The 25,901-nt window shown below is 41.7% G+C and overlaps 1 protein-coding gene and 1 pseudogene across 1 annotated transcript in view; both read left to right on the top strand.

The window, feature by feature from the left end:
- The window catches only part of LOC147880322 (uncharacterized), an 87,333-nt gene extending 78,182 nt beyond the window's left edge, over window positions 1–9,151 (top strand). The window contains exon 4 of the mRNA XM_087370400.1: window positions 9,078–9,151. Coding sequence (XP_087226526.1) covers window positions 9,078–9,151 — 74 coding nt within the window. The remainder of the gene's footprint in view (window positions 1–9,077) is intronic.
- Window positions 9,152–9,819: 668 nt separating this feature from the next.
- Window positions 9,820–12,461, top strand: LOC147880321 (L-gulonolactone oxidase 5 pseudogene; annotated as a pseudogene).
- Window positions 12,462–25,901: the final 13,440 nt, after the last annotated feature.

Raw genomic sequence — 25,901 nt, 5'->3', positions numbered from 1 at the left:
ATTTGAAGTACCTTCTCATTTTCATTAGCAACAAGCAGTTCATCTTTCCAAAGATTTATCCCTCTCCCTTCTTGTACAGCCTCTTCTCTAGTCTTTTCTGTGTATAGAGCTGAGAGATTCATAGCTTCCTGTGTGAGCTGGAAGGCAGCTTCATCTGGCTCTTGGAACTTTTCAGCCTCTTTGAAACAAAATGAAAGGGCCTCTACAGGATCAAACATTGTTTCCAAAGCCAGAAGTGAATGGTCATCCTCTATGCCAACCTCCTTGTCAAGCCTTGAAGCCTGGGCAATAAGGGAAATGGCATAGTCCTCCCTCAAATCAAACATACACTCTATATCATGGAGGAAAACATAATCCTTTCCACCAATAAACACACTTGGAAGCATGGGCACTGCATAGTTGCTGCTCTGAACATCAAAATCTTCAACTGGCTCTGCTCCCCTCAGAGTTTTTTTCCTCAGTTGAACAAGGACAAGAGCAGCCACTTGCAGCCCCTCATCCTGAAGGTTGATATCTTCTTCTTGCTCTGCCATTTCAGAGCCCAAAGAAACATCCTCCTTTTCAGAAGCTTCAGATGTGTCTTCTTCTTCTGTTTCCTGCCCTTGTTCATCCAAAGACTCCTGACTGAAGACAATGTACATAAGAAATGCCATGCTCTCCTCCAGCACTCTGCACTTTCTGGTGTGCAAAGTACAGTTGAATTTATAGTGATCAGGCAGGCTGTCAAATCTTCTGCTCACATGGTACCTCAGCCTGTCATTGGAGACAATATGATTAAGGTGCACAAAAACCTTTTCACCTCCCACAATTCTTCCTGCCTCTGTCAGTTCTTTGAAGGCATCCCAATAGTCTGAAAGAAAATCTTTGTGTTGCTCCAGTACAGAGCTCATTGAGAACTCCATGTTGAAAATACTGTGGTATAAATGGAAGTTACTCTGAGCCTTGCATTTGTGAAGAAACTCAAATAGGAGCAAATCTGGAGAACTGTCCTCTTCTGGTTCCATTTGTTTTTTGATGGAGGAATCAGCACTCTGCTCCAGCCTCTTCTTTTTGCCTGTTCAAAAACTTATATACTATGAATTCTATATGCTGACATATGCAATCAGTGAATGCATTGTATATCACCAGATAAATCCTTCATGACATCTCATCACTCACCTGGTGATTGCTGTGGTCTAATTATAGCAGCAGAAAAGTCCAGCTTCCTCTTGAAAGGTGGGGCCTGGGAGCCAGCTATTCCAAAACAAAAACATTTCTCATCATCAAGGAAGATTTCCACAGGGCTAAAGATAGCAAATTAATGAGGTAGAAGTGAGAAACAAATAATACACAGGAATTTGCAGCAAAATGCGATATGGGCTGTTTAGAGAATTGTAAACCACTCTCCTCGCATTTTGTTGCAAATTCTCAAATTATGTTCATGTGCATGTCAAATCAAGAACTTGGTTCATCTCAGTGATTCCTGGACACTATGATCTCATATGCAAGAGAAATAATGGAATGAATGAAACTATTCATGAGGAATGTGTCAACAACAGGAATTTGCAGCAAAATGCGATATGGGCTGTTTAGAGAACTATAAACCACTCTCCTCACATTTTGTTGCAAATTCTCAAGTTCTGTTCATGTGCATGTCAAATCAAGCACTTGGTTCATTTCAGTGATTCCTGGACACTATGATCTCATATGCAAGAGAAAAAATGGAATGAGTGAAACTTTTCATGAGCAAGGAGTCCACAACAGGAATTTGCAGCAAAATGCGATATGGGCTGTTTAGAGAATTCTAAACCACTCTCCTCGCATTTTGTTGCAAATTTCTTGTTTCTATTCATATCAACCTACAATCTAATTTCTGGGTGATTTACCACATTGTGGAAGAAGGATGGAGCTGAGTGAAGACATTGGGACATCAAAAATCCAATGGATGGAAGAAATAAATGTTGAAAAACATTGAAACCAAACTAGAACTCTGACCTTTTTTTTCCTTTTCCATGCTGATTGAGTTGCACTGGTAAATCTCCTGCTCTTTCTCTAGCTTGAACCTTGCACTCTAGGTAACCTGGAGATCTGGCAGTACTGTCCTCAGGCAGGTTGCAGTCTGGATGGAGTGTGCTGGGTAGGAAAGGATCAGAGAGAAAGGATCAGGAGAGAGTCATGGCAGGGATGAGAGATTGGAATCCAGGGGAGGGAAAAGTGGTTGTGGTATTCATGATGAAATAATGAATGGCACAAGTTCCAAGGAATAAAGTGTACTTTCACACGTGCCAGATTTCAAACTCCAAGAGATCTGGGTCCCATCCACACGTGTGAAAAACGACTAGATTCCACACGTGTGGGATTTAGTGATTCTTTAATTCTATTTGCACTTTCTTTGTGGTATCCTGTTTTAGAACTCTTGCCCTCCAGTCTCTGCTCTCTTGCCTCCCTACCTCCATACTCTGCAGCATCAGCATCTTGTCCAGCAGCACAGAGTCATCCTCAACACAGATTACTCCTCAGCAGCACAGCACATCCACAGATAGACTCCAGGTCAGTAACAATGGGTTCTCCCCTTAGTCTCTGCAATCTTTTTGCCTAAAATAGAAAAAATACATATTGTATGGAAATGCATAGACTCAAACCAAGACAGAGAAATCACTGTAGGAAAGCAGATCTTCAAGTGTGATATTTGCATGTGATCTTCTTGCATAACCTCCATTCATACTGTATTTGGTTGGAGAAACATAGAAATCACTGTAGGAGTGCACCAGCATGTCATTTAAAAAATTTGCAGCAAAATGCGATGTGGACCTGTTTGAAATTCCAAACTGCTCATATCGCATTTTATTGCAAATTTCTCTATTTGGCTTCTTCCACCCCTGTGATTGCCTTCTCTTTGTGAGAACATGTTCTGGTTTTTTGACTTTCATAGCTGTAGTCTTCTTGCATAAACTCCATTCATACTGTATTTGGCTGGAGAGACAAAGAAATCACTGTAGAAGTTCACCAGCATGTCATTTCAGAAATTTGCAGCAAAATGCGATGTGTACCTGTTTGAAATTCCAAATTGCTCATATCGCATTTTATTGCAAATTTCTCTATTTGGCTTCTTCCACCTCTGTGATTGCCTTTTCTTTGTGAGAACATGTCTGGTTTTGTGACTCCCCTTAGTCTCTGCAATCTTCTTGCCTAAAATAGATAAATTACATCCTGTATGGAAATGCATAGGCTCAAACCAAGACAGAGAAATCACTGAAGGAATGCAGATCTTCAAGTGTGATATTTGCATGTGATCTTCTTGCATGACCTCCATTCATACTGTATTTGGTTGGAGAAACATAGAAATCACTGTAGGAGTGCACCAGCATTTCATTTAAAAAATTTGCAGCAAAATGCGATGTGGACCTGTTTGAAATTCCAAACTGCTCATATCGCATTTTATTGCAAATTTCTCTATTTGGCTTCTTCCACCCCTGTGATTGCCTTTTCTTTGTTAGAACATGTTCTTCATGTCTGTGATCTCTTTCCAATCCTTTGTATGCAGTTTTTCAGAGTGATGGCAAGAACCAAATCAACTACAAGGCAAGTTGGCAAAGGACCAGGTCTTGCAGCAACAGCAGCTGGGACAGGTTCCAAGAAGTTTAGTGTGCCTCCAAAGGGAAGAGCTTCACATGGCAGGAAGGGTAAGCCAATGAGCTTGCTCAAGCAAAAGGCCAAAAGATTGAATAAGGGTGCAGGTGTGCTTAGGGAAATAAGGAGGCAACAGAAAGCCATAGGTTTTGCAATACCCAAAGCACCCTTTCAAAGACTGGTGAGAGAAATTTGTGACAGTTGGAACCTTGGGTTCAGGTGGAATAGAACTGCCATTCTTTCCTTGCAGGAAATGGCAGAGGATTACCTGGAGAAATATTTTGAGGATGCAATGCTTGTAGCAGCCCATGCTCACAGGGTGACTTTGATGGCCAAAGATTTCAACACTTTGTCCAGAGTGAGATGGAGATATGACAAGCTGATTCATCCTGTGGAATGGCAGGACATCAAAATGAGAGATATATTGCTAATTCCACCTACAAGGAAGGTCAAGGTTGATGAGGTAAAGGTTGTTGAGGTAACACACTCAAAGAACACCAGAGGGAAGGCTGCTTATGAGGACTCACTGAAGCAGCAAGTAAAAGAAACAAAATCTGTTATAGATGTGGAGACTGGAAAGAAGGAGCTACACATACATAGAAGGTTGAAGGAGCTGGGCCCTGATATAGTTGTACATATTGAGGATGAAGTTTCAGTCAATGATTTTGATTTGACAAAACAATGCTTAGCAGCATTGGCTAACAAGAATGAGTATTGCTCAGATACTATCATTCTTGCAATGCTCTAGTAAGTGTCTTTAAATTTTACATTTTTGGCAAATCAATCCTCCTTGTAACTCTTTTATAACCTACCCTAATTATGTTCTGATCCTATGCAGCATGATGAGAAGCTGGCTTCATCCCTCTGTACAACATACAGTCCATATTGTTGATCCAAACATTTCTTCTAGATTAAGAGATGCAAAGGAGACTCCCATGAGTATTTCCAGCTGGTTCAAACACTGCAATTTTGAAGTAATTGACATTTTGCTACTTCCATATCATAGCAGGTATGTGGGTGACTACTTCTTTTAAGATTCTTCTTTAATATTGGGAACTCTTGTAGCCTTTCATTTTCTTATGCTTTTTTCCTTATGCAGTGACCACTGGAGTTTTGTGTCTATTGACATCCAGCAGAAGCAATGCTTTCTATTCAACTCTCTCAAAAACACACACAGAGAGCTGAAATTGTAAGTACTATGTGTGCTTTTTGAACTCAAAACTTCATTATTTTGATACCATACTAACTAAATTATACATATTGCAGTTGTATTAGAAGGCTATTAGATGCATTGGATCATTGTCCTCCAAATGTCTCTCTGTTGGATTCAATAGAGCCATTAAGTCTAGAGGTAAAAAGTCTATTAAATGCTATGTCTTTGAACTTATTGAATAATTTTGTTTTGTGCTGATGCTCACAGTTTCTAACATTTTTTTCTAACTGTACAGACACCACAACAAAATGATTCAAGTAGTTGTGGATGGAGGGTGCTGATCAATGCAAAATATATACTTTCAAGCTACTTTGAAAAGGAACAGCCAGATCTGGTAAGGAAAAATACTTTTCATTTAGCTTGAAGATAATTCATAATGATACAAAGTGTTCTAAATTATTCTCTGCCATTGCAGATGAAAGAGGATAGCTTCAGCCCCAACTATGTACATAATTTTAGAGCTCATACAATTTTGAGGTTTTTGAGCTATGCCTCCCCCAAACCTATTGTAGCAGCTACTGTGGAGCTGGGTGAAAGCTCTAAAGTACAAGAAGGTGTCATACACCTTGATCCCACATATGAAGCACCTAATGTTGAGGACCAGAAGCCACAGGAGCAATCACAGAGTGCTGAGGAGGAGCAGACACAGGAGCAAAGACCTGCTACTGATGTTGAGGAGAAGGTGGAGAAGCAGCAAAGAGAGGCTTCTGGGGCAGTGGAGGAGACAGGATGGAGCACGGACAGGATGGAGCAGCAGAGAGAAGATCCTCCAGAAAATGTAGAGCAGCCTCTGGATGAAACTGTACATAAATAGAAAATGGATGTTAGAAATATGTTCTACAGATTCAGCTAAACAATTCTGTACAAAATCTTACTTGATTGAATACAAAACCTTTCTTTATGGAGTATGTGTGATCTCAATTTTAAAATTTTCTATGTCTTTGCATTTAACTGAGCTCTCTCTTCTTCTGAGTAACTGCAAAAAAGCAATATGAATTAGAGTGGTAAATTAAACTAATAGCAATGCTTATAGAGACTAGGATAAATCAGATGGTGTACCTTTCTGTTCTTGTAGATAAATAAAAAGTCGTTTGAGATAGAACCTTCAGTCTCAAACAGAATGTCACTGCGTAATTGAGCTAGGGAGCAACATTCTCTTAACGAGATATTGGCTACCACATCACCATTCTCAAGAACATCAATATCAATAAGTTTATTTTGTGCACCAAACGACTCTTCATCTTGGTCCATTGGGACAAGCTTTGAGCCTAGCATTCGACTGCGCTTGTAATAAAAAGAGAAAATAAAATTTTGTGATGCAACCATGTACTTCAGTTGCATAGAAGGTTGGACCACCTCACAAAACACTGAACTACATGTCTTCTTATCCCAACCTTTATCCAAAAATTGTGGCATGCATGCCGAATTTGTTGCTTTAACTGTGAACATTGTTTTTGAAACCTTTACTAGAAAGGTATTAAACAAGTCTACAAAAACTGTGAGAGGCATGCACAAAGAAATTTTTACTATCCTAGTGGCAATATTGGGCCTCAGAGCTTTCTGTACTTCTGTAAAAAGCTTCGCCCTATATGCCTCTGTAACACTAGAATGTGGGTGAGGCCAATCCACCGAATTCCACGCCGGAAGGTCTTGTTTTATTAATACACCATATGTGTTAGCTTTGTCCAGCAACTGATAAAAATGATCAGTAAAAAATATACCCGATTGAGCTAGCTCTGTTGCACATCGACCTTGGTATTGTTGTTCTCCTATCGATCCATGCAGAACATCTATAAATCCCAGAATACAATCGATGTTTTGCCATGTCTCATACGATGAAGGATATAAAACAATACAAGAATGTCAATAAGTTAAGAGAGAAAGCTTCATCTTAAAAATCCATACACCTCATGAAGGAAAAAACCACAATAGAAAAATATACAATTAGGCCTGTGTTGCGGAAGATTTTTTGGATAGTCTCGCAAGACAAGTTCTTTATGCATGTACACGTGCTGAATCAAAACTTCTTTCACGGATATCTTCCCTTTGGTGATTTTAAAATCTCGTACTCTTCCCTTCCACGATGCCAAGAAAATGTTTTTTGTCTGGGGTCTTTTTCTTTTGCTAGGTTGCATGAGCACCCATGCTCCTTTCGAAACACTAAACCTTTCCCAAGTTCCTTCTGTTTTGACTGTACTTGAATTCTCTACCGACGAAATAGAAGAAGCAGGTCGACGGGGTAAGGATGTTTGGTATAATTCTGCCTTCGTAGCATTATCATCCACAGAGCGTCTTGCACAAGAACGGCCGTGGTTTTGGTTCACCATGGAGATTTTCTGAATCTGTAACAATAGCAAAGTAATGTAACTAAGATAACAATTTGAAGTTTCAAGAAAGAGAAAGTGGGCAAACAGACAGTTGACAAGAAACATCTTACTCTACGCCAAACAGGATCAAGGGAGCAGTTTTGGAAAAGGAAGGCTGTTGCACAATGAGGCAATGGTGTAGAATGGTAGACCTTTCGCACGAAAGGCGGCACAACATTTGAAAATTCAAAGGAAGGTGGAAGCGGGAAGGATCTTGTCAGATAAAATGTCAGTTTAGATTCTATCTTCTTGTCCAAAGATCTTCTACGAATAAAAAACCAATCTCCTCATTAATGTAGCACGCTTGTACTTACATAAAGTATTGTTTCTTTTTTCTATTTTCTCTTATTTTCGTGAATTTTCAACGTTACGTTGGCCTTCTATTGATTGGTTGAGAGCTTATTTTTCCAAACCGTAAAAGGCCCCAAAATGAGCTCCCTTTTTTCCTAATGTAGAGGTTACTCTCATATCCAATCCGATTTTTGATATGAGAAACTCCAAAACTCCAAAACAGAAAATCAAATAAGAAATACCTTCAAAGAGAGATTATCTTGAATTCCAAATAAAGTTTTATAAACCTTATGTAGGATTTATCCTCCTAGAGGGACTTTGAAATTTTGCATGGGAATTTGTGAAATAAAATTGAATGAGTTGAAAAGCCTTGTTATTCATTGTTTAAAGAGGTGTAAACTACTAGCAAAAACATAAAAGAAACACCAGGATATGGCCAACATCATAAATGTTATAGGAAAGAGCTTCCACAAGGATAGAAAGGCTTTAGTAAAGAGGTCAAAGGTATTGATGATAGGATGGAAGGAGGCGTGAAGCATGAGAAAGAGGAGACGTCATAGTAAGACATTAAAAGGAATGATGACACAAAGGTAGACAAGAAGTGGTACAATTGTCATACTAAATGAAGCTTCAAGTTATTACGAGTCATGTTGTAGGCATGATAGGGAGAAGGGTGAAGGTATGTGCTCACCAAGGCATCCACAAGCTTGATAAAATAAGTATTACGAGTCATGTTGTAGGCATGATAGGAATTCGTTAAAGTGTAAGTGTGTTTACAAGCACTCTTTTTGTAATACCGTTTTTCATAGAAAATTTTAATGGAAGAAGGGGATTTTATAAACATTGGGGAAATCTTCAAATTTTCTATATTAAATTGATGTGAGGTTGACATGGGGTACTTTCAAGGGATTTTATTAACATTGGGGAAATCTTCAAATTTTCTATAGTAAATTGATGTGAGGTTGACATGGGTTACTTTCAAAGGATGAGTTCGAAGTTCACATGATGCATTGAATGGGTCTTTATAAAGGTTTTTTCCCCATGTAGGTACGTGTCTCTTATTAAGTATATTTATCAAAATAAACGAACGCAGTAAGCTCACTTGTACATACTTGAGTAGAGATACGTACTTTGGCACATAGATAAAGTTTTTCTAGCTTAGAAACTCCACAATGATAGGCCACTTCCCAAAGGCAAGCATAACACATGAGCCAACCAACCAAAGTACCACTCTAAAAACCCATCTAAACCCTTTAAAAGAACGTTTAAAATACATCTCAAAAGAAAATTTAAAATACTTTTCAACCACACATTGTTCCATTTTGAAGATGAGCCTAAGAGAGCATCCTAGGTGGAGGAGCTTATGGGAAGGTGGAGAGGAGGAAAACGTGAAGAGAGAGGTTAGGGCTTGGAAAATGTGAAGGTTGGAGGAATAAGGAAAGGGGGGGATGAGGACACTTATGACCTCCAAAAATCCACTGTGGATAGTCAAAAAAGGTCTAGCATTTTTTGAGTGGGATCCCCCTTTCTTTATACCAAAGTGCAATTATGGAGGAGGTTCTAGTTTGAGTGACCTCATATTTTAAGCTTCAATGCAGAGAAGCTTAGCATGCAAATGCTGCACCCTAGGATCTTGGTTGTGATGCAGGCAGGTGGAGAAACACAAAGTTGACATTTTGGTTTGTTGAGATAGGATTTTGATTCTGAAGGATGAGATCTACGGTGTAGATGTGTGGTTCACCAAAGGTGATTTTGGTGAAGGGGGAAGGGGGGGAACCAAAGGTGACTTTGGTGGAGGGGGAAGGGGGGGAATTGAGCAAACCCACCTTGTGGCAAAGAGAACTTAGAAATCTTGTGACACACACACACACACACAAAATTTGCCAACCATAACACACGCATGGATGCGCGTGTGTGCCCCTATGCACTCACACACAATTGTGTGTGTGAGAGAGAGAGAGAGAGATTGGGAGAAAATATGAGAGGCATGTGCCCATAACTCTGTTTGCATCCGATAGGCAGCATGACTATGGGTTGGGGGAAAGAGTTCTCCATGAGATGTCTGGTGGATGCAAGCCCAACAGAGCAAAGCTTGCTCTCAAAACAAAACAAAACAAAACAATCCTGCTCTCAAAACAAAACAAAACAAAACAATCCTGCTCTCAAAACAAAACAAAACAATGAGAGCAAAACAAAACAAAAATACAATCTCCTGCAGACATGTGCCCAATAAACTTTCATTCTTTCTCTCTCTCTCTCTGTGTCTCTCTGTCTGACTGTCGTGTATATTTATTTAAGTGTTGGGTCTGAGAATCTCAGGCCAGCTCGCTCTCTACAAGCATGGCTGCTTCTCGTCGTCGTCCTCCTCCTCCTGCCGCCTTCTTCACAAGCACCTCCCTAGCTTCCTTCCACCTCTTCATCCTTTCAGCTTCCCTCCTCCTCCCCTCCTCCACCCTCTCCCTCCCTCCCCCCACTGTCCTCTGCAACTCCTCCTCCTCCTCCTCCTCCCCCTCCTGCCTCCTCTTCAACACCTATGGCACTTGGCCTGACCGCCTCCCTTGCCTTGCCTCTTCCGTCACCTTCCCCTCCTCCGAAGATGAGCTCATCCACGCTGTGGCTTCTGCCGTCATCCTCCGCCAAAGCGTCAAAGTCGTCACCAATGGCGGTCACAGCATGCCTAAATGGGCTTGCCCCCGTGGCGACTCGGGGCTGCTCATCAGCACCCGGAACTACACCAAGAATGTGGTCGTGGATCCGGTTGCCAGGACGGTCACTGTTGACAGCGGCGTAGAGCTCCGACAGCTCGTCGACACCATTGCTGAGGCGGGCCTCGCGCTCCCCCATACGCCCTACTGGGAGGGTGTCACCGTGGGTGGCCTCCTCAGCATGGGGTGCCATGGAAGCTCCCTCTTCGACAAAGGCAGCGCCGTGCATGAATACGTTGTTGGTATGCGTCTTGTTGTTCCTGCATCACCTAAGGAGGGCTATGCAAAGGTGATAACACTTACAGAGGATGACGAATGGCTCAATGCAGCCAAGGTTTCGCTCGGAGTTTTGGGTGTGATCTCACAGGTAACGAATTGATTGATTGCGAAATGCTTACTGCTTAGTGTTCTCTAAAATCGTCTCCCCGTATTGGCCCAAATGAGTTAGCTCGGGCTATTCTTGTAAGCAGGTAATTCTCGCACTCCAACCTCAGTTTAAGAGATCCGTGACCAAGCAACTCGAGTCCGATGAAGGTTTTGAAGATCGGATCATTACGTTCGGCAAAGCTCACGAGTTCGGGGACATAACTTGGTTCCCTGCACAACGTCAAGTATTGCTGAGTATTGCTGATCGCGTGCCAGTCGAAACAGAGGGAGACGGAGCTAATGATTTCTTTGGATTCCGGCCGGTTTCATCTACACTTACGACGGGGATCCGAGCTACCGGTGAGAAATGCAACAATGATGATGAGTTCTCTAACAAGTTTGTTCATAAGGCACTGCGTCTGGAAAAGGAGGTTTCTGATATTGAATATATGAAGTAAGTCTCTGCGTCTTCAGTAAAAAATCTGATGTGATACTTGTGCATGAGTGTCAGAGGAAACTGCAGAAGCTTTCTCAAGTTCGACAACGAAATGTTTATTATCGGCATTGCAGTCAGCCGTCATGTTCGGCCACGGCACAGGCTTGAAAAACAACGATCATACGTTAACTCGATACCCCGTCATCGGCTTCCAAAATCGCATGCAGACATCTGGGAGCTGCCTTTCCTCCAGGGATCCTAACCGTCGATGTCCGTGGGATTCTGGGATAGAAGCCTTCTTCTACCATGAAACGACATTTGCAATCCCTCTAGAGAAGATAAGGAGCTTCGTGCTGGACGTGAAGCGGCTGCGCGATATGAATCCATCCGGCCTTTGTGGGTTAGAACTTTACGTGGGCTTGCTAATGCGATATGTCAAGGCATCGAGTGCCTACTTGGGAAGTCAGATGGACGCCGTGGACATCGATATTGCATACTATCGTGCCCGCACAGCGGACATGCCAAGGATGAACGAGGACGTGATAGAAGAGATCGAGCAGATGGCTCTATTCAAGTATGGGGCCTTGCCGCACTGGGGCAAGAACAGGCCACTGGTATTCGAAGGCGTGACGACGAGGTATGCAAAGATTGAGAAATTCCTGGAGGTGAGGAGGGCATTGGATCCGGAGGGGCTATTCTCGAGCGAGTGGTCTGATGCGGTGTTGGGGATGGGTGGCAAGGTGACGAGCGATGGTGATCACTGCGCATTGGAAGGGCTATGCATTTGCTCGGAGGACAGGCATTGCGCTCCGGGGAGGGGTTACTATTGCAGGGAGGGGAAGGTGTACAAGGAAGCGAGGGTATGCAGATTGGAGCAGGGCTCCGGCGTGGTGGAGGAAGCAATTGGCAAGGTGATGGATGCGCTCACAACTTCCTTGAATGCATGGCTGCAGAAGAGTGCTACACGGGGAGTAACGGTTGCGTTTAGAGTGAAGGAGTTCCTTGCTCGCGTGATCCCCCCGGTTCTCTTCTCACCTCAATCTTCACTCCCACACAACGGCAGCAACATCGTCTCCTCCACCCTGAATCCCAAATCGTCTCCTCCGTCCGGCAGCATCCATGACTTCCTCCTAACGGAACGAAATCGTCTCCAACAACAGGAATTACAAAAACAGGAACTACAAAAACAGGAGCTACAACAATATGAATCACTTCTCTTCTCAGCTCAATCCTCCCACTCTCTACTCCGCAGCAGCATCAACTCCTCCTCTGCCACCCTCACCTCACCACCTCATGAGTCGTTTCCCAGGAACAATCACCACTCTCTTCAGCAGCCTCAGCAATTGCAGCAAAACGCGCAATTACACCAGCACAAACGACCACCATCAAGAGCCACAGCCAAAGCTGTAGACGAAACTGCAAGAACACAGAACGATGATGCCGCCACCCACGTTGTTGCTGACGAATTCATATGAACAACAAATCAATGATTCCTGACAGACAAACCTCACCGCACTGTATGATTGTCTTGGCGAAAGTCAAGGTTTTTGCAACTGCAGCTCACCTGCCATTGTTTGCTGCTCTCTCGTAGGTTTCCATTTCAAGTTCTGGCTGAAGCACAATGCTTCTAATTCTTATACTATCCAGTGGCAATGCTTCTAATTCTTATACTATCCAGTGACAGAAAGGGTACCCAGACGCGAACTTTGCATATAAGTAGCGCAACTGGTGGGATACTGTACTGAGGCTTGCCAGCTTACATTATCCAAGAAAAGTTTGCCCGATCTCACATTCTAAACTGCGACGTACAAGATGCACAATGCACATAACATAAATTGTAGAGATTCTGGATCTGGCATTCTAGATTGCAACGTTACCAACGTACAAGGTGCACATAACAAAAAATGTAGAGTTTCTAGGCTGAGATTGTAACTTGTGAGCTCAGAGCTTAATCATTCCTCTCGTTTTTAATTCCTTTACCTCTTTGTCTTGCTCTCGAGTGTCGAAGTCGGATTAGTCAACCTGTTATTCACTTCCTGAATGGATTGGGTCCCAACGTCGACAGTTTTGGACAAAGGGTTGGTGGCCTAACCTGGCAAGCATCCATGTGGCTCACTTGAACGTTTCTTGAATCCTTGTCATCGTTGCCTCAACGAGGTACCCACTTCCCTTGCTGCACCTTGCAAGCCACTCAAAGCAGGCCACGTATTCGTAGGAAACATGCAGCTAGGTGCGTATTTCTTCAAGCTGACGTCCCTCTTAGTTGCAATCCGTTACGAGTGCTTAAATGAGCGCCTGTCGGAGAAAACATTTTTAGCCTGAAGGCTGCGCAGTGCGACGCTCACGAGTCACAGCTGTCCACGGTTCAACTCTGATTGACTCCCAAGTCCCACGTGACGTTATTACCTGTGTTTCAGGAATTCAGAATGCACGATGATTGATACTTACCACCGCCTTCAAAGGCCTGTTTGAACGTTATTCATGATCAGGAAGTTTGTCTGCATGATGGCAGACAATAGTTTACCTATCACACGAGACAGCACGATCACGCTAAAAAACGACCGGAAACTAAAGAACAATGGTACTTAAAGCTACGGTCCATGGATACCAGCCAATATGGATGCTGTGGGAAGGAAACAGGTAAAAGACAACGTAGATGTTTTGAATCGAAGTATGATAGTCACATTGGACAGGTCACAGGATTCTAACTTGCTTTCCGCTCAAGAACATTTGTTATGAAACCATGTAAAATTTGTTACATATGGTAGTGGAATGCCACCTTCCATTAGAGTATACGAATAGCATGACCCGTCTACGACGTGTTGGAGACCCGCTCCGCTAGGTCTCAAGGTGGGATCCTTAAAAAATTTTACTTTCAAGAAATATGAAGACCCTAGAAGATATGATTACGCAACTACATGGTACCCTCTCCTTCCTAGGTTTATAGATCGTGTGTTCTCTTCTCAAAAACACACACACACACACACACATGAAGGGATGGAAGCAAGAGGAGGTGCAAAAGCAAATGCATGAGTTACAACATGCACATATATATATATATATAGATAAGGTTGGGAGGGAATGAGGGGTTCAAGGCATTTTGTGTTAATGGAGAGTTGTTTTGCAAAGGAGTTCCCATGTCGATGTGTAGAAGCTGGCAATGAAGATTCCAAGAAAAGTGTAAAAAACTTTATTCAACTTCAACCATTTTGTCTCTTTGGTTCAATCTATTACATTCTATTTTAGGCAAGGCATGCCCCAAGTTGTGAGGAGAAGTGCCACATTACATGTTGGGCAAGGCACACCGCCAAGGTTGCAATGAGGGAGCACCACATGGCTCGACCCTCTAGAGATATAAAAGAATAAGTTGCCATATTGCTCCTCACCTCCAAACTTACAAAAAACATCGGGCTAGAACAATTGTACAAATTCTTTTCCTTGGTGTCAAGCATTATGATAATGGTTTTATTAAAAAAAACAAATGTAAGAGAGATGTAAGCCCACATTCAAAAACCAAATATAGTTAAGGCTCTCTATTCCACTACATTGAAGAAGCATATAAGGAATCCTCACCTCTTATGATGAAGCAATGAAGCCATAAAAATGTTCAATTCTATATTCTAAAAGCAAAGTGTGCCTTGAATATTTCGACTATCCAAAGAATCATTACTTGAACACATTACCCTATAGTGAAGTTGTAAAAAATTCCAGTCAAACATCCTTAAAAGCTCTTCAATTTTCTTGGCAACAACAACACAACAATGTCCATCAATGTTGCTTGTAGAAATATCCTAAAGCCATAAAAAGATTGCAACCCTACATCCTTGAGAGACACTTGCTAACAACCACAACAATGTCCCTTAATGTTGCTCGAAAACATGGTTTCTCTAAGCTCGTATGCCAAACATGGTAGTACCTGTAGGTGAGGTAACCTCATCTAAATTTAAGATGTCTAAGATGTTTCTTTATTTCCTAAACCATCTTTGTTGCTCTCAAATTGTTTGGGAAGCCAACGCGAGAAAGAGATCCCTTGCAATTCTCTTCTACCGATCTACATTGTGATGAAGCTTGTTTGCTCACAATGAGTTCACTCAAAAACCAAAACCTTGGACCTGGTAAGAGAAAGTACATAATCTTGTAGATGGGGAAGAAAATGGCTACAATAATCGATCACACAAAACAACAACACTCAAACATAGAATGGCAATCATCATACCTCACAAATCCTTTTCCCACACATAGACATGCATCAACAATTAGCCCCAAATAGGAAACTCGCTCTCATGATGGGCATGACCCATATGAGAGTGGCTGAATCTTTTGCAAGCCCTTATATAATTCCTTAACAACTTGAGCACTTTGAGTTGAAGATATGCCGAAAGATCAATAGGTTTCATGAAGTCGCAATGTGGATAGCCAAGTCTTTCTATATGTCAGGAGGCAAATCTTCATCTATCCACTACCCTTCCCAAAAGAAGCACTTCCCTTTTGTTGCACTTTCAGTTCGTGCCATCTCTTTGTGAAAGTTCTGTTGAATGCATTCTATGTTCTTAGCTTTGTGTGCATTATATGTTTTCAGCTCTCTATACATTCTATTTTCTCAACTTCATATGTTTTTAGCTATGAATGCATTCTATGATACTCTATGTAATCATTAACTATAATGAAGTGAGTAGCCTGCTCAATTAGTTCAAACTCGAAAGATGAACTTGAGTAATTTAGAGGCACATTACATTGACTCATTCTAAAGAATGTAACATGAACTGAGAGAGCAACTTTCTCATTGACATGGACTTTAATTTCATTACTTTGAGAGCAGCCTGCTCATTGACATTAACTGGCTTCATTAGTTCAAACCCGAAAGTGACAGAGCACCTTGCTCATTGACATTATCTAACAACATTCACACAACCTCATGTATTGATGTATTCATAAAAGATGTCCGATGGTATTATTGTGCTTAATGTGTGTATGTGTATGATGATAATTTTTGTACATGCAATCAGGAGCCTGTGTGGGCTAGTTTGTGTGTGCATTGTGGATGAGTGCATGCGTGGGCAAGTGCGAGTGAGTGTATGCATCTCTGTGTTTATGTGCAGTTGAATATCATTGTGTACTCGTGTTGAATTAACTTCCTAAAGAAGACACAAAGCTAACAAACACTCACATAGAGTTGTAGAATAAGTCATGCTGTCGTCAGACAATGCACATATTCCATCTACAATCTACATCTACACGAGCAATTTGTGCTTGATGCTCACGTGCATGCGAAATGAACTCACTTATGTTTTCTTCTTTAAAAAATGATGTGACCAACTAACTTTCTCTCTTTATATGCTTTGTACTGTGTAGATGTTTTAATTTTTATATAGTGTATGTGTATGTGTTTACTATGCTTATGTTTTGACATCCTTGTTTTCTCGCCTACAACAATCTTGTTATCAAGAAGCATGCTCTTTGTCTCATTGCCAATTGGTCTTGTATGCAGAATGGGTGATGTCAGATACGGGAGAGATGAAAGAAGGGATGTGATGGGAGCTCTTAGGTTGGAGCTATTCAATGAGATTAGTCAAATGTTGTCGACTGCTATCGAGAGCACCATTCAGAATACCACATCACTCGATGACTTCACTCATGCAATACTGAGTGTGGCAAAGATGTGACTTCAAGGAGAGGGAAAAGGAAAGTTGACTAAGGCAAGATTATGGCGCCCGAAAGTGGTCAAACACACACTACAAGGCATAGGCCCTTTTTTGAGGAAAATACTGACCATTTTTACACTAATTTTATTTAAAGAAAACGGGCGCAAAGGTCATTATTTGCATCACTATAAGTGTTGCTATATAGCGACACTGGTAAACGTCGCTATATAGCGACGATTAACAAAAGCTTTCAAAAAACATTAGTGGGGCTAAACAAGGCCACAGCAAGGCCTATTTTGCCCCACTAATGTTTTTTATTTAGTAATTACCAAAAAAAAGTTTTTTATTACAAAATTTCCCTTGTGGAAAGGGTGATACAAAATCACTCAAATGAACCGATCGAGTGACAGAAGCATATACATGTCGAAGATATACAACATTGTTTGTTACAAAATTACCCTTTTGAAAAGGGTGATACAAAATCGCTCAAACGAGCCGATATACAAAAGGATATACATGGCGAAGTATATGCAAACTACTACTACTACTACTGCTACTACTCATCCAAATCGTCGTTGTCGTCATCATCCTCGTCCTCATCTTATTGGCATGATCCTTGACCCTCGTGAGCTGTGCCTGATCCCTAGCCCTTGTGAGCTGTGCCTGATCCCTCATCATCACTGCTCACCTTCGCTGATGGGACGCTCGAGCTTTGATTCTAAGAGTGAAACCATATTAATTGAAAATTAGATTGGAACTAAAAGAGTGTAACAGTTTAAAAAGTGAGATTACAAGTAGGAGTAGACTTATACCGTGCGAGCAACCACCTCAGCCCAATCGACCGTCGCTCCCATTGCCTCCTGCTCAATAAACCACGGCTTTGTTCCTATGTGAAACGCGCATCTCGTCTCTGTGTCTGTAGGAAGGCGACCCATCGTAGCTTACTGTGGGCCCAATTTACAAGAGTTAGATAAAGTGCATGTGATATGTAGTAAAACAAATAGAATAGTACATTAAATGAGAAGAAGTAGACTTACCACGGTTGCCTCGAATGCCAACCCTCCGCCTACACCAAAGTGCAAAGTGCCTATGGCATCCAGTTGTCTCCTTGCAGCCCTCCTCTGACCCTCGAACATTTCAGGATGGTCCTTGTTCTGCTTCTTGAAAAACTTTCAATCAGCTTTGTCTGCCCAGATGGGTTTAGCCCTCCCCTTTGCAGTGGAAGTACGCAAGGTTGACCTACGAGGCTTCAAGACCAAACCCATGTGCTCTCGCATGTAATTCTCATTGAACTCCCAATTTGGGGGGTTAGGGTATTTTTCTTTCAATTCATCGATGACTGCCTGCTTCTTTTGGTCATCTTGATACCGCCAGTTAGTAGCTATGCTGCTCTTAAAGTGGTGGCTCATCAACCGCCTCATGCTAGCCATTACTGCTGCGCCCTTTTTATCTTCTATTATCTCTTCAGCAGCTGTGATTTGATAGGACAGGTCCTCGATCAGGTAAGGAGGACTCATGGTAGTGGTAGAATTAGAGCGAGTGGTGTTTGTGCGAGCGCTTCCGGAGCGAGGAGTAGCAGTGGGAGTAGGAGAGGGCAAGGGACCTGATTGGTATTGGGTCTTGGGACGAAGTGGAGACCTGTAGGGATGTAACTGTGCTGACTCGTCTACATCTCCCGAGTCAGCACAACATAAGTGACCCCTCCTACTCTTCCTTCCCTTACAATGGGCATGCCCAGGTGATGACCCCTCAGTTGAAGGGGCTAGAGGGGATGGCTAGGCAGTAGGTCCAGCCATCGGTGTAGGAGAGGGATTTGCTGAGGTCCTCTAGGATAGCAGAGAGAAGAATCTCACTCCCTCCTCATCGGTCATTTGTGCGACAAACTTGTCGAGACTCCCGACAAAGCCATGGGCTACTAGCAAAGGAGTTCCCTGAGGGGTAGTCACAGTGCTACGTCCGAGAGGAGTTAGGCCAAGAGTAGACGTAGGGGTAGGCCCCTAACTTAGGTGTCACCTCAGTGGAATCAAAGTCCTCTAGAGAATGGAATCAAAGTCCTCTAGAGGATAGAGATCATGATGTCTCCTCCTATGAGGGTTTCCGTACTCGTCGGATGTGCGACGTGATCCCATGTCTAATTTGGGGGGATTGGACAAATGTAGATACAAACACGAAAACAAAAAACAAAAAACAAGAGCGGGTAAGAAGTGGAAAGCATATGAGGGAAAGCATAAGAAGCAAAAGAGAAGGAGAAGCATAAGAGAAGGAGAGGGGAAAAGAAGAGAAAGAAAAAAGGGGAAAAGAGATTGAAAGAGGGGAAAAGAACCAAATATGCATAAGAGAAAAAACAGAGAAAGCATATTCATAAGAGAATACATTGAGAAAGCATATGCTTATGCTTATGCATAAGCATATGAGCGTATGCTCATGCATAAGCATAAGCATAAGCATAGGCATATGCTTATGAAAAGAAGAGAAAAAGAGAGGGAAAAAGAAGAGAAGGAAAGGAGAAGGAGAAGGAGAAAGGAAAGCATAAGCTTGTGCTTATGCATGAGCGTATGAGCATATGCTCATGCATAAGCATAAGCATGGGCAAATACATATGCTTATGAAAAGAGATTGAAAGAGGGGAAAGAGGGGGGAAAAGAGAGAGGAAAAGAGGAAAAGAGGAGAAGGAGAAGGAAAAGGGGAAGGAGACATATGCTCGTGCATAAGCATAAGCATAGGAGAAGAAAAAACATATGCATAAGAGAAAAAGAGAGAAAGCATATGTTTGAAAGAGGGGAAAAGAGATTGAAAGAGGGGAAAAAGAAGAGGGGAAAAGAGCATAAACATAACAGAAGGAAGAGGGGAAAAGAGATTAAAAGAGGGGAAAAAGAAGAGAAGGAGGGGAAAAGAGATTGAAAGAGGGGAAAAAAGAAGAGGGGAAAAGAAATTGAAAGAGGGGAGAAGGAAAGAGGGAAAAAGAAGAGAAGGAAGAGGGGAAAAGAGGGGAAGAAGAGGGAATAAGAGACAAGAGGGGAAGAGAGGGAAATAGAGGGTTCCTATGCCCATCACTGCAACTAGCGCTTAAGGCCAATGCAAATAACAAAAATAACAAAAGGAAAAAAGAGGAAGCACTTTCTTGCCTGGAATAGTCCCGCTCAGTGTTTTGTGGACTGGCCCTACAAAAGAGAGGAAACATATCATTTTTCAAATAACTAGCTAGAGGAAGGAGGTGTTTAGAGAAGCAATTCTCAAAGGGATTGATTGAGGAGACAAGCATAAGCCTACAAACAAGGAGAAAGAGGAGGAAGAGAAATACCAAAAAGAGAAGAGGTGAGTCTTCTTTCTTTCACCAAATCTTGTTTTTTGTCAACCTCTGAAAATCAAGCATAAAAACTAGCACATAGCTTTAACAATACAAGGAGAAACATGCTTCAACACTCACAAAACGAAATCTCACAAAAAATGAACCTACATTGCTTAAAGAGATGCCTTCTTGAAAAACTTCTTTTCACACAAGCAGAGAGGAAGAAGGGTGGAGAGGAAGCAAAAGTGTTAGGAGAGGGGCTAGGTAGGGGTGAGAAGTGGAGAATAGAGACGAGGAAAGTGAGGTTGTCGAATATAAGGTGGGAGGAGAGATTTTTGCTTTTCCCACAATAGAGATGCCAAAGAAAGCATCGCACGAGATTTCGGGTTTAAGCCCCCAGCATCACTATATAGCAACGCTGGTCAATCGCTATATAGCGATGTTTATATACAAAAAGTGTCGCTATATAGCAATGGAACAGGGCAAATCGTGGCTATATAGCGACAAAACAGAGCACAACATCACTATATAGCGATAGTTCAGGGCACTTATTGTTTGAAGAGAAAAGGAGCTCATGGCTGGCTATTTTTTGGATCTTAATAGATTTCCTTGCAACTCATGTTGTGATTTTAGAGGTGTGCAGATGGAAGGGATGAGTGGAAGCTCGTCAGATGATGCGCCAATGCCCGAGAGCATAGAGTGGCTTACTGAGAGGTTGTATTGTCATTGCACTCATTGCAAGCGAGAAGTACAACATCAACGTCATATTATTATGCACCACTTGCGGATGTATGGGGAGGAGCCCGAACGAGTACCCACCATTGGTGTTGCATGTGGTGATGGATCATAGGTAAGTGAATGCTATTTGAGTTCATGGTTAATATTGGATACCATCATGATGTGAAACCTTGAGACAAGATCTTATATTTACATGAAATCTTGAAACAGGATGAGGAGGGTGGCGAGGGTGCACATATACCTTCACACTTTGAGCAAGACTATAGACTCTCGGATGATGACGAGGGTATGGTGGACATGATGGATTCTATTTCTAGGGGAATACATCACATGTACACGTGATGTCAGAGTCTAAGGTCAAAATGCGAGAGTTGCAATCGACACAATTGTACCAGGATGCTAGGATGTCTAAACTACAGGCTTGTCTCTCAATCTTGAATCTACAATCAAACTATGGGTGGTCAGATACAAGTGTCTCGGCCTTAATGAGGTACGGTTCTCACATTAGTTTGACTCATTATTTGGATATTGTTTGTTTTGAGAATCATCATGTATGTTTGAGAATCATCATTATTTGAAGCCTATGTATGTTTGAATTGTGACTCTCTTTTATCATTCTCTCTTTTATCCTCTCTTTTCGTCTCTTTTCTCCTCTCTTTTTCTCTCTTATCTCCTCTTTTCGTCTCTTTTTGTCTCTTTTCTCCTCCCTTTCCTTCTGTTTTTTTCTCTTTTTTCCCCAAATTTTCTCTTTTCACTTTCTCTCTTTTTCTTTCTTATCTCCTCTCTTTTTATATCTTTTTTCTCCTCTCTTTTCTCCTTTTTCTCCTCTCTTTTGCTCTCTTTTTTCTCCTCTCTTTTCCTCTCTTTTCCTCTCTTTTCCTCTCTCTTTCCTTCTCTTTTTTCCCAGGTGAAGCTTCAATAGCCTACCATTGAGCAAACAAATACAGACTTCTGTCACTCTAATTCAAAGAATGCAGGAGTCTGTAAATGTTTGCTCAATGTCTTATAGGTATTCTAAGCTATAGGATTAGTGACATGACTTCTTTGTTGCTTTAAGGACCATCATTATTCGAAGCCTACGTACGTCTGAATTGTGATAGGTTCCTCCAGAAGATGTTTCCTGCACCAAATACCATGCCCGCATCAAGAGATGAAGTGAAGAAGATGCTAACAACAGTGGGTATGGATTATGATACCATCCATGCTTACCGTAATGACTGTATTCTCTTTCATCGTGAGCATGAGATTTGGCCAGTTGTTGGAAGTGTGGGGAACAACGATATAGAGATGACTTGCAGGGTGAGTAGATACCGATAAAGGTCTTGAAACACTTTCCCATCATTGCAAGAATATAGCACATGTTCCGATGCATTAAATCCATAGCAAAGTTGATGACATGGCATGCATCTCATCGGTCCACTGATGACACATTGAGGATTCCCGCAGATTGTGCAGCTTGGAAGCACATAGACAATCAGTGGCTAGACTTTGCGAGGGAGCCACGCAACTTACATCTTAGGCTTGCCATGGACGGCGTGAATCCTTTTGGATTACACTCGACATCTTGGTCGACATGCCCCATAGTCTTGGTGAATTACAATATCCCACCATGGCTAACAATAAAGAAGGGACGCCTCATGCTTGCACTACTTGTGCCAGGGAAGTACAAGGCTAAAAATATGGACATGTACATGGCACCTTTGATAGAGGAGTTACAGATCTTATGGAGAGGAGTGCGGGTCTTTGATATTTCCAGGGCTCCTAGACATACCAATGATATTTTGGTCAGGGGTATCTTGATGTGGACCATGTATGACTACCCACGATATGGAGAGTGCGCAGGTATGTGATTGTGTCTTTACATGTATAATATAGGATTATGCTTTTATGACTCTCTTTCACACGCATGTCTTATACTAACACATTCATGCATGTGTGCAGGACTTGTTACAAGTGGGTACCATGCTTGTCCTGTTTGTGGACCGGGTTTGAAATCGCTTGCAGGATACTCCAAACATATGAGGAAAGATGTTTATGAAGGTCATGCTCGATACCTTCCACTGGACCATCTCATGAGTGGAGATCCAGCTTGATCCACCACCACCATATTTGAAGGCAAGTGATTGGATTCAAGCTTGGAGGGCAAATGGAAAGTAACCTCCTCATGGTATGAAGAGGCTATCGATCTTTCATGAGCTTCCTTATTGGGGTCAGTTACAAATCAATCATCTCTTGGATCCCATGCATATCTTCAAGAATGTGGGGGCTACTATTTGGGCACACTTGGTTGGTTCCAAAGACTCGAGAGGAGTATGAGAAGACTTGTGTGCTATGAATAGGATGTCTCGTTTGTGGCCCCAAGTGCGTGCTTCAGGAAAAGTTATCCTCCCGAAAGCAACATGGATCCTCTCTATGAGAGAGGAGGCAGTAGTCAAGGCGGACATTGCCTCTTTTCAAACACCCATAGGGTACATGCATTGCTTGAAAGGAGAATTTTCAAAGGACAATAAGCTTAGTGGGTTCAAGTCCCATGATTGGCACAAGGTCTTACAAGTATTCTAAGCTATAGGATTAGTGTACCGATAATCGTGATGTGTTAGTGTAATTATGATTATGTTATATTATTAACGTGACTTCTTTGTTGCTTTGATAGTTTATCCTCCCAATTACAATAAAAGGGTGCTTACAAGAAGATGTTAGAAATGCTATATTCAAGATCAGTGGTATTGTGAGGTATGCTTACTATCAAATCGCATTGATTGCATTTTTTTCAATTTAAGCTGAATAATCTGTACACTGATTATGAATATATCTTACATGGGCATGTGAAATAGGTGGATATCTCAAAAAGAGATCTCCATATCGAGCATCAAGAAGGCTAGGGTGGAATCCATTGAAGCCGTATGCTTGCTTGAGAAGCACTTTCCCTCGAGCATAATGACAACTCAAGTGCACTTGCTTGTGCACTTAGTTGATGAGGTGGCCATTGCAGGTACCGTTCATAGTCGGTGGATGTTTTTTCTCAAGCGGTTAATGAAAACTTTGAAGGGATTTGTAAGACAAAGAGCAAGACCAGAACCAAGTATGGCAGAGGGATGGCTTGTGCAAGAGTCATTAGTATATATCACGGAGTTTCTTGCATCCATGAATCTCCATATGCCGCAAGCTTGGCATAACAAGGATGATGATCGCATCATTGGCGAGGTTCCCTAAGGAAAAGGGATTGAAAGAAAGATGAGCGAAGAGCAAATGGAGAAATTCAATAAGTTTTGTATCCTCAATAGCAAGGAGACGCAGAAGTGGATTGAGAGATATGAGGCCGTCAAAGCAGAAAGAATAAATGTAAGGACGAGATTCAGAGTAATGTACAGGTGATCGCCACCATATCCACGGGATCTCACCCTTCTCCCCACTCACATGTCACTTGATTGGCTACAATTGGCTCTACGTAAAGCCAAAGGCAATGGAGAGACAATAAACGAGCACGAGCACAAGTTATCATCTGGATATATGATGCATGTAAGTTTCTTACCTCTTGACATAATTAAGTAATTATTTGTGGCAATATACGCTATAAAATAGATGCATCTTCATTGTTTTAATGATGCTCTTTTACAGTACAAAAAGTACAGTGCATTATGGTCATATGGATGACATTTTTGCATGGGACGCATCGATTCAAAGAGAGTCACGTATGATTGTGGAGTCATGGCTAACTTCACAAAAGATAGCCAAGCAAGTGCTTCGAATACCAATCTTCTCTCCTCACAATTGGATTATTGTGGAACCATACGCAAAATCTATGAAATTGATTTCAGACGATTTAGTATTTTCATTCTTGATGTAAAATGGTTTAGAACTATTTACAACGGTCCCCATGCGACAGTGAGAAAAGACAGTAGCGGTTTCTTTGCAATAGACTCCACCAAACTTTGGACCGATGAAAGTGATACTTTTGTTCTTCCCAAGCACTATGAGCAGGTGCATACTAATGATTTAATTAATCAAAGCTTTCGTTTTTAAAGATGCATTGATACATGTACTTAAGCATAATTTCATATATATAATTGATGGCATTTGGCACCCATCTTCAATATAGGTGGTTTTTCATTTGGATCGTTTTGATCCAAGATGGTGGTACGTGATCCAAGTTGCACCACGAAGTAAGCAAATTTTTAACGATAGAGATGTGGATATGGAGATGCTTCTACCAACGCCGAATCCAATTGATCCAGATGGATCTAGCGAAAAAGATGAAGATCACAATATGAGCCAAGAGGAAGATGCACGTAACGACATCGTACGGGAGGAAGATGGAGATCACGATATTGAGGAAGAAGATGACGATAATCAAGAATCACGACACTTTATTGAAGAAGATGATCAAGTATTCTTAGGTGAACGTACGATGCTAGAGTAGTACGATGATAATATAGGAGATCAACTCGGTATAGAGTTAGAGATAGACTTGTTTGGCACGTTAGACTTGAAGCCGTTGATGTAAATGCTCTTCATTGATTTTTTTCATCTCAAACTTGGACATGAATATATATGAGCTTCAAAGGCTTGATGTACATGCTCTTGTACTTTTATTCTCTCAAAGGATCAAACATGTATGAAAATGAAAAAAAAAATGTCATTGGGAAAAACTATCTTTTAAGGTCGGTATGGGAAAAAACACTCTCTGTAAAACATCGCTATAGGAAACTATCTCAATGTTGCTATATAACGACCATTCACAATCTGATAAAGGTCGCTAGATAGCGACTTTAGGCAAGCATTGCTATATAGCGACATTTGCCTAAAGTCACTATATAGCAACCCTTAACGAATCCCACTTCCAATACCGATGACTAGCGCCCCACGCATGCTAAACATCGATACTTAAGCATCGCATTAGGGTCCGTGTGTAGTAGTGACATGTGTCTCAGTGTCATTAGAAATGTCACTAAGTGTGTCACTGACCTAGGACTCCAATGACCAGTTGAAGATATGGAAATAATATCTTTATGGGATGCTCAATGGGCAAAGGAGAAGCATAAGAGCAAGAGAGAAAAGGACATTGAGTCGCAGTTGTCGTTGAGCAAATGTCAGCGCAAAGCATTAGATGAATCTGGTAGAGGTGGCAAGAGAGAGATAGGTGTTATAGGAGCATCATCAGGTGATACAGGGGGGTTTGGACACTTGCAATAGACAACAAGAAACAATGAGTGTATGGTGATCATTGTAGTGCCATACGATGCTAT

Source organism: Dipteris shenzhenensis, chromosome 32 (assembly GCF_047967505.1).
Source record: "Dipteris shenzhenensis isolate YYH24624 ecotype China chromosome 32, Dip_SZ_1.0, whole genome shotgun sequence".
Taxonomy (NCBI): domain Eukaryota; kingdom Viridiplantae; phylum Streptophyta; class Polypodiopsida; order Gleicheniales; family Dipteridaceae; genus Dipteris; species Dipteris shenzhenensis.
The sequence above is the reverse complement of the archived record's forward strand: the minus strand, read 5'-3'. Positions and strand labels throughout refer to the sequence as shown.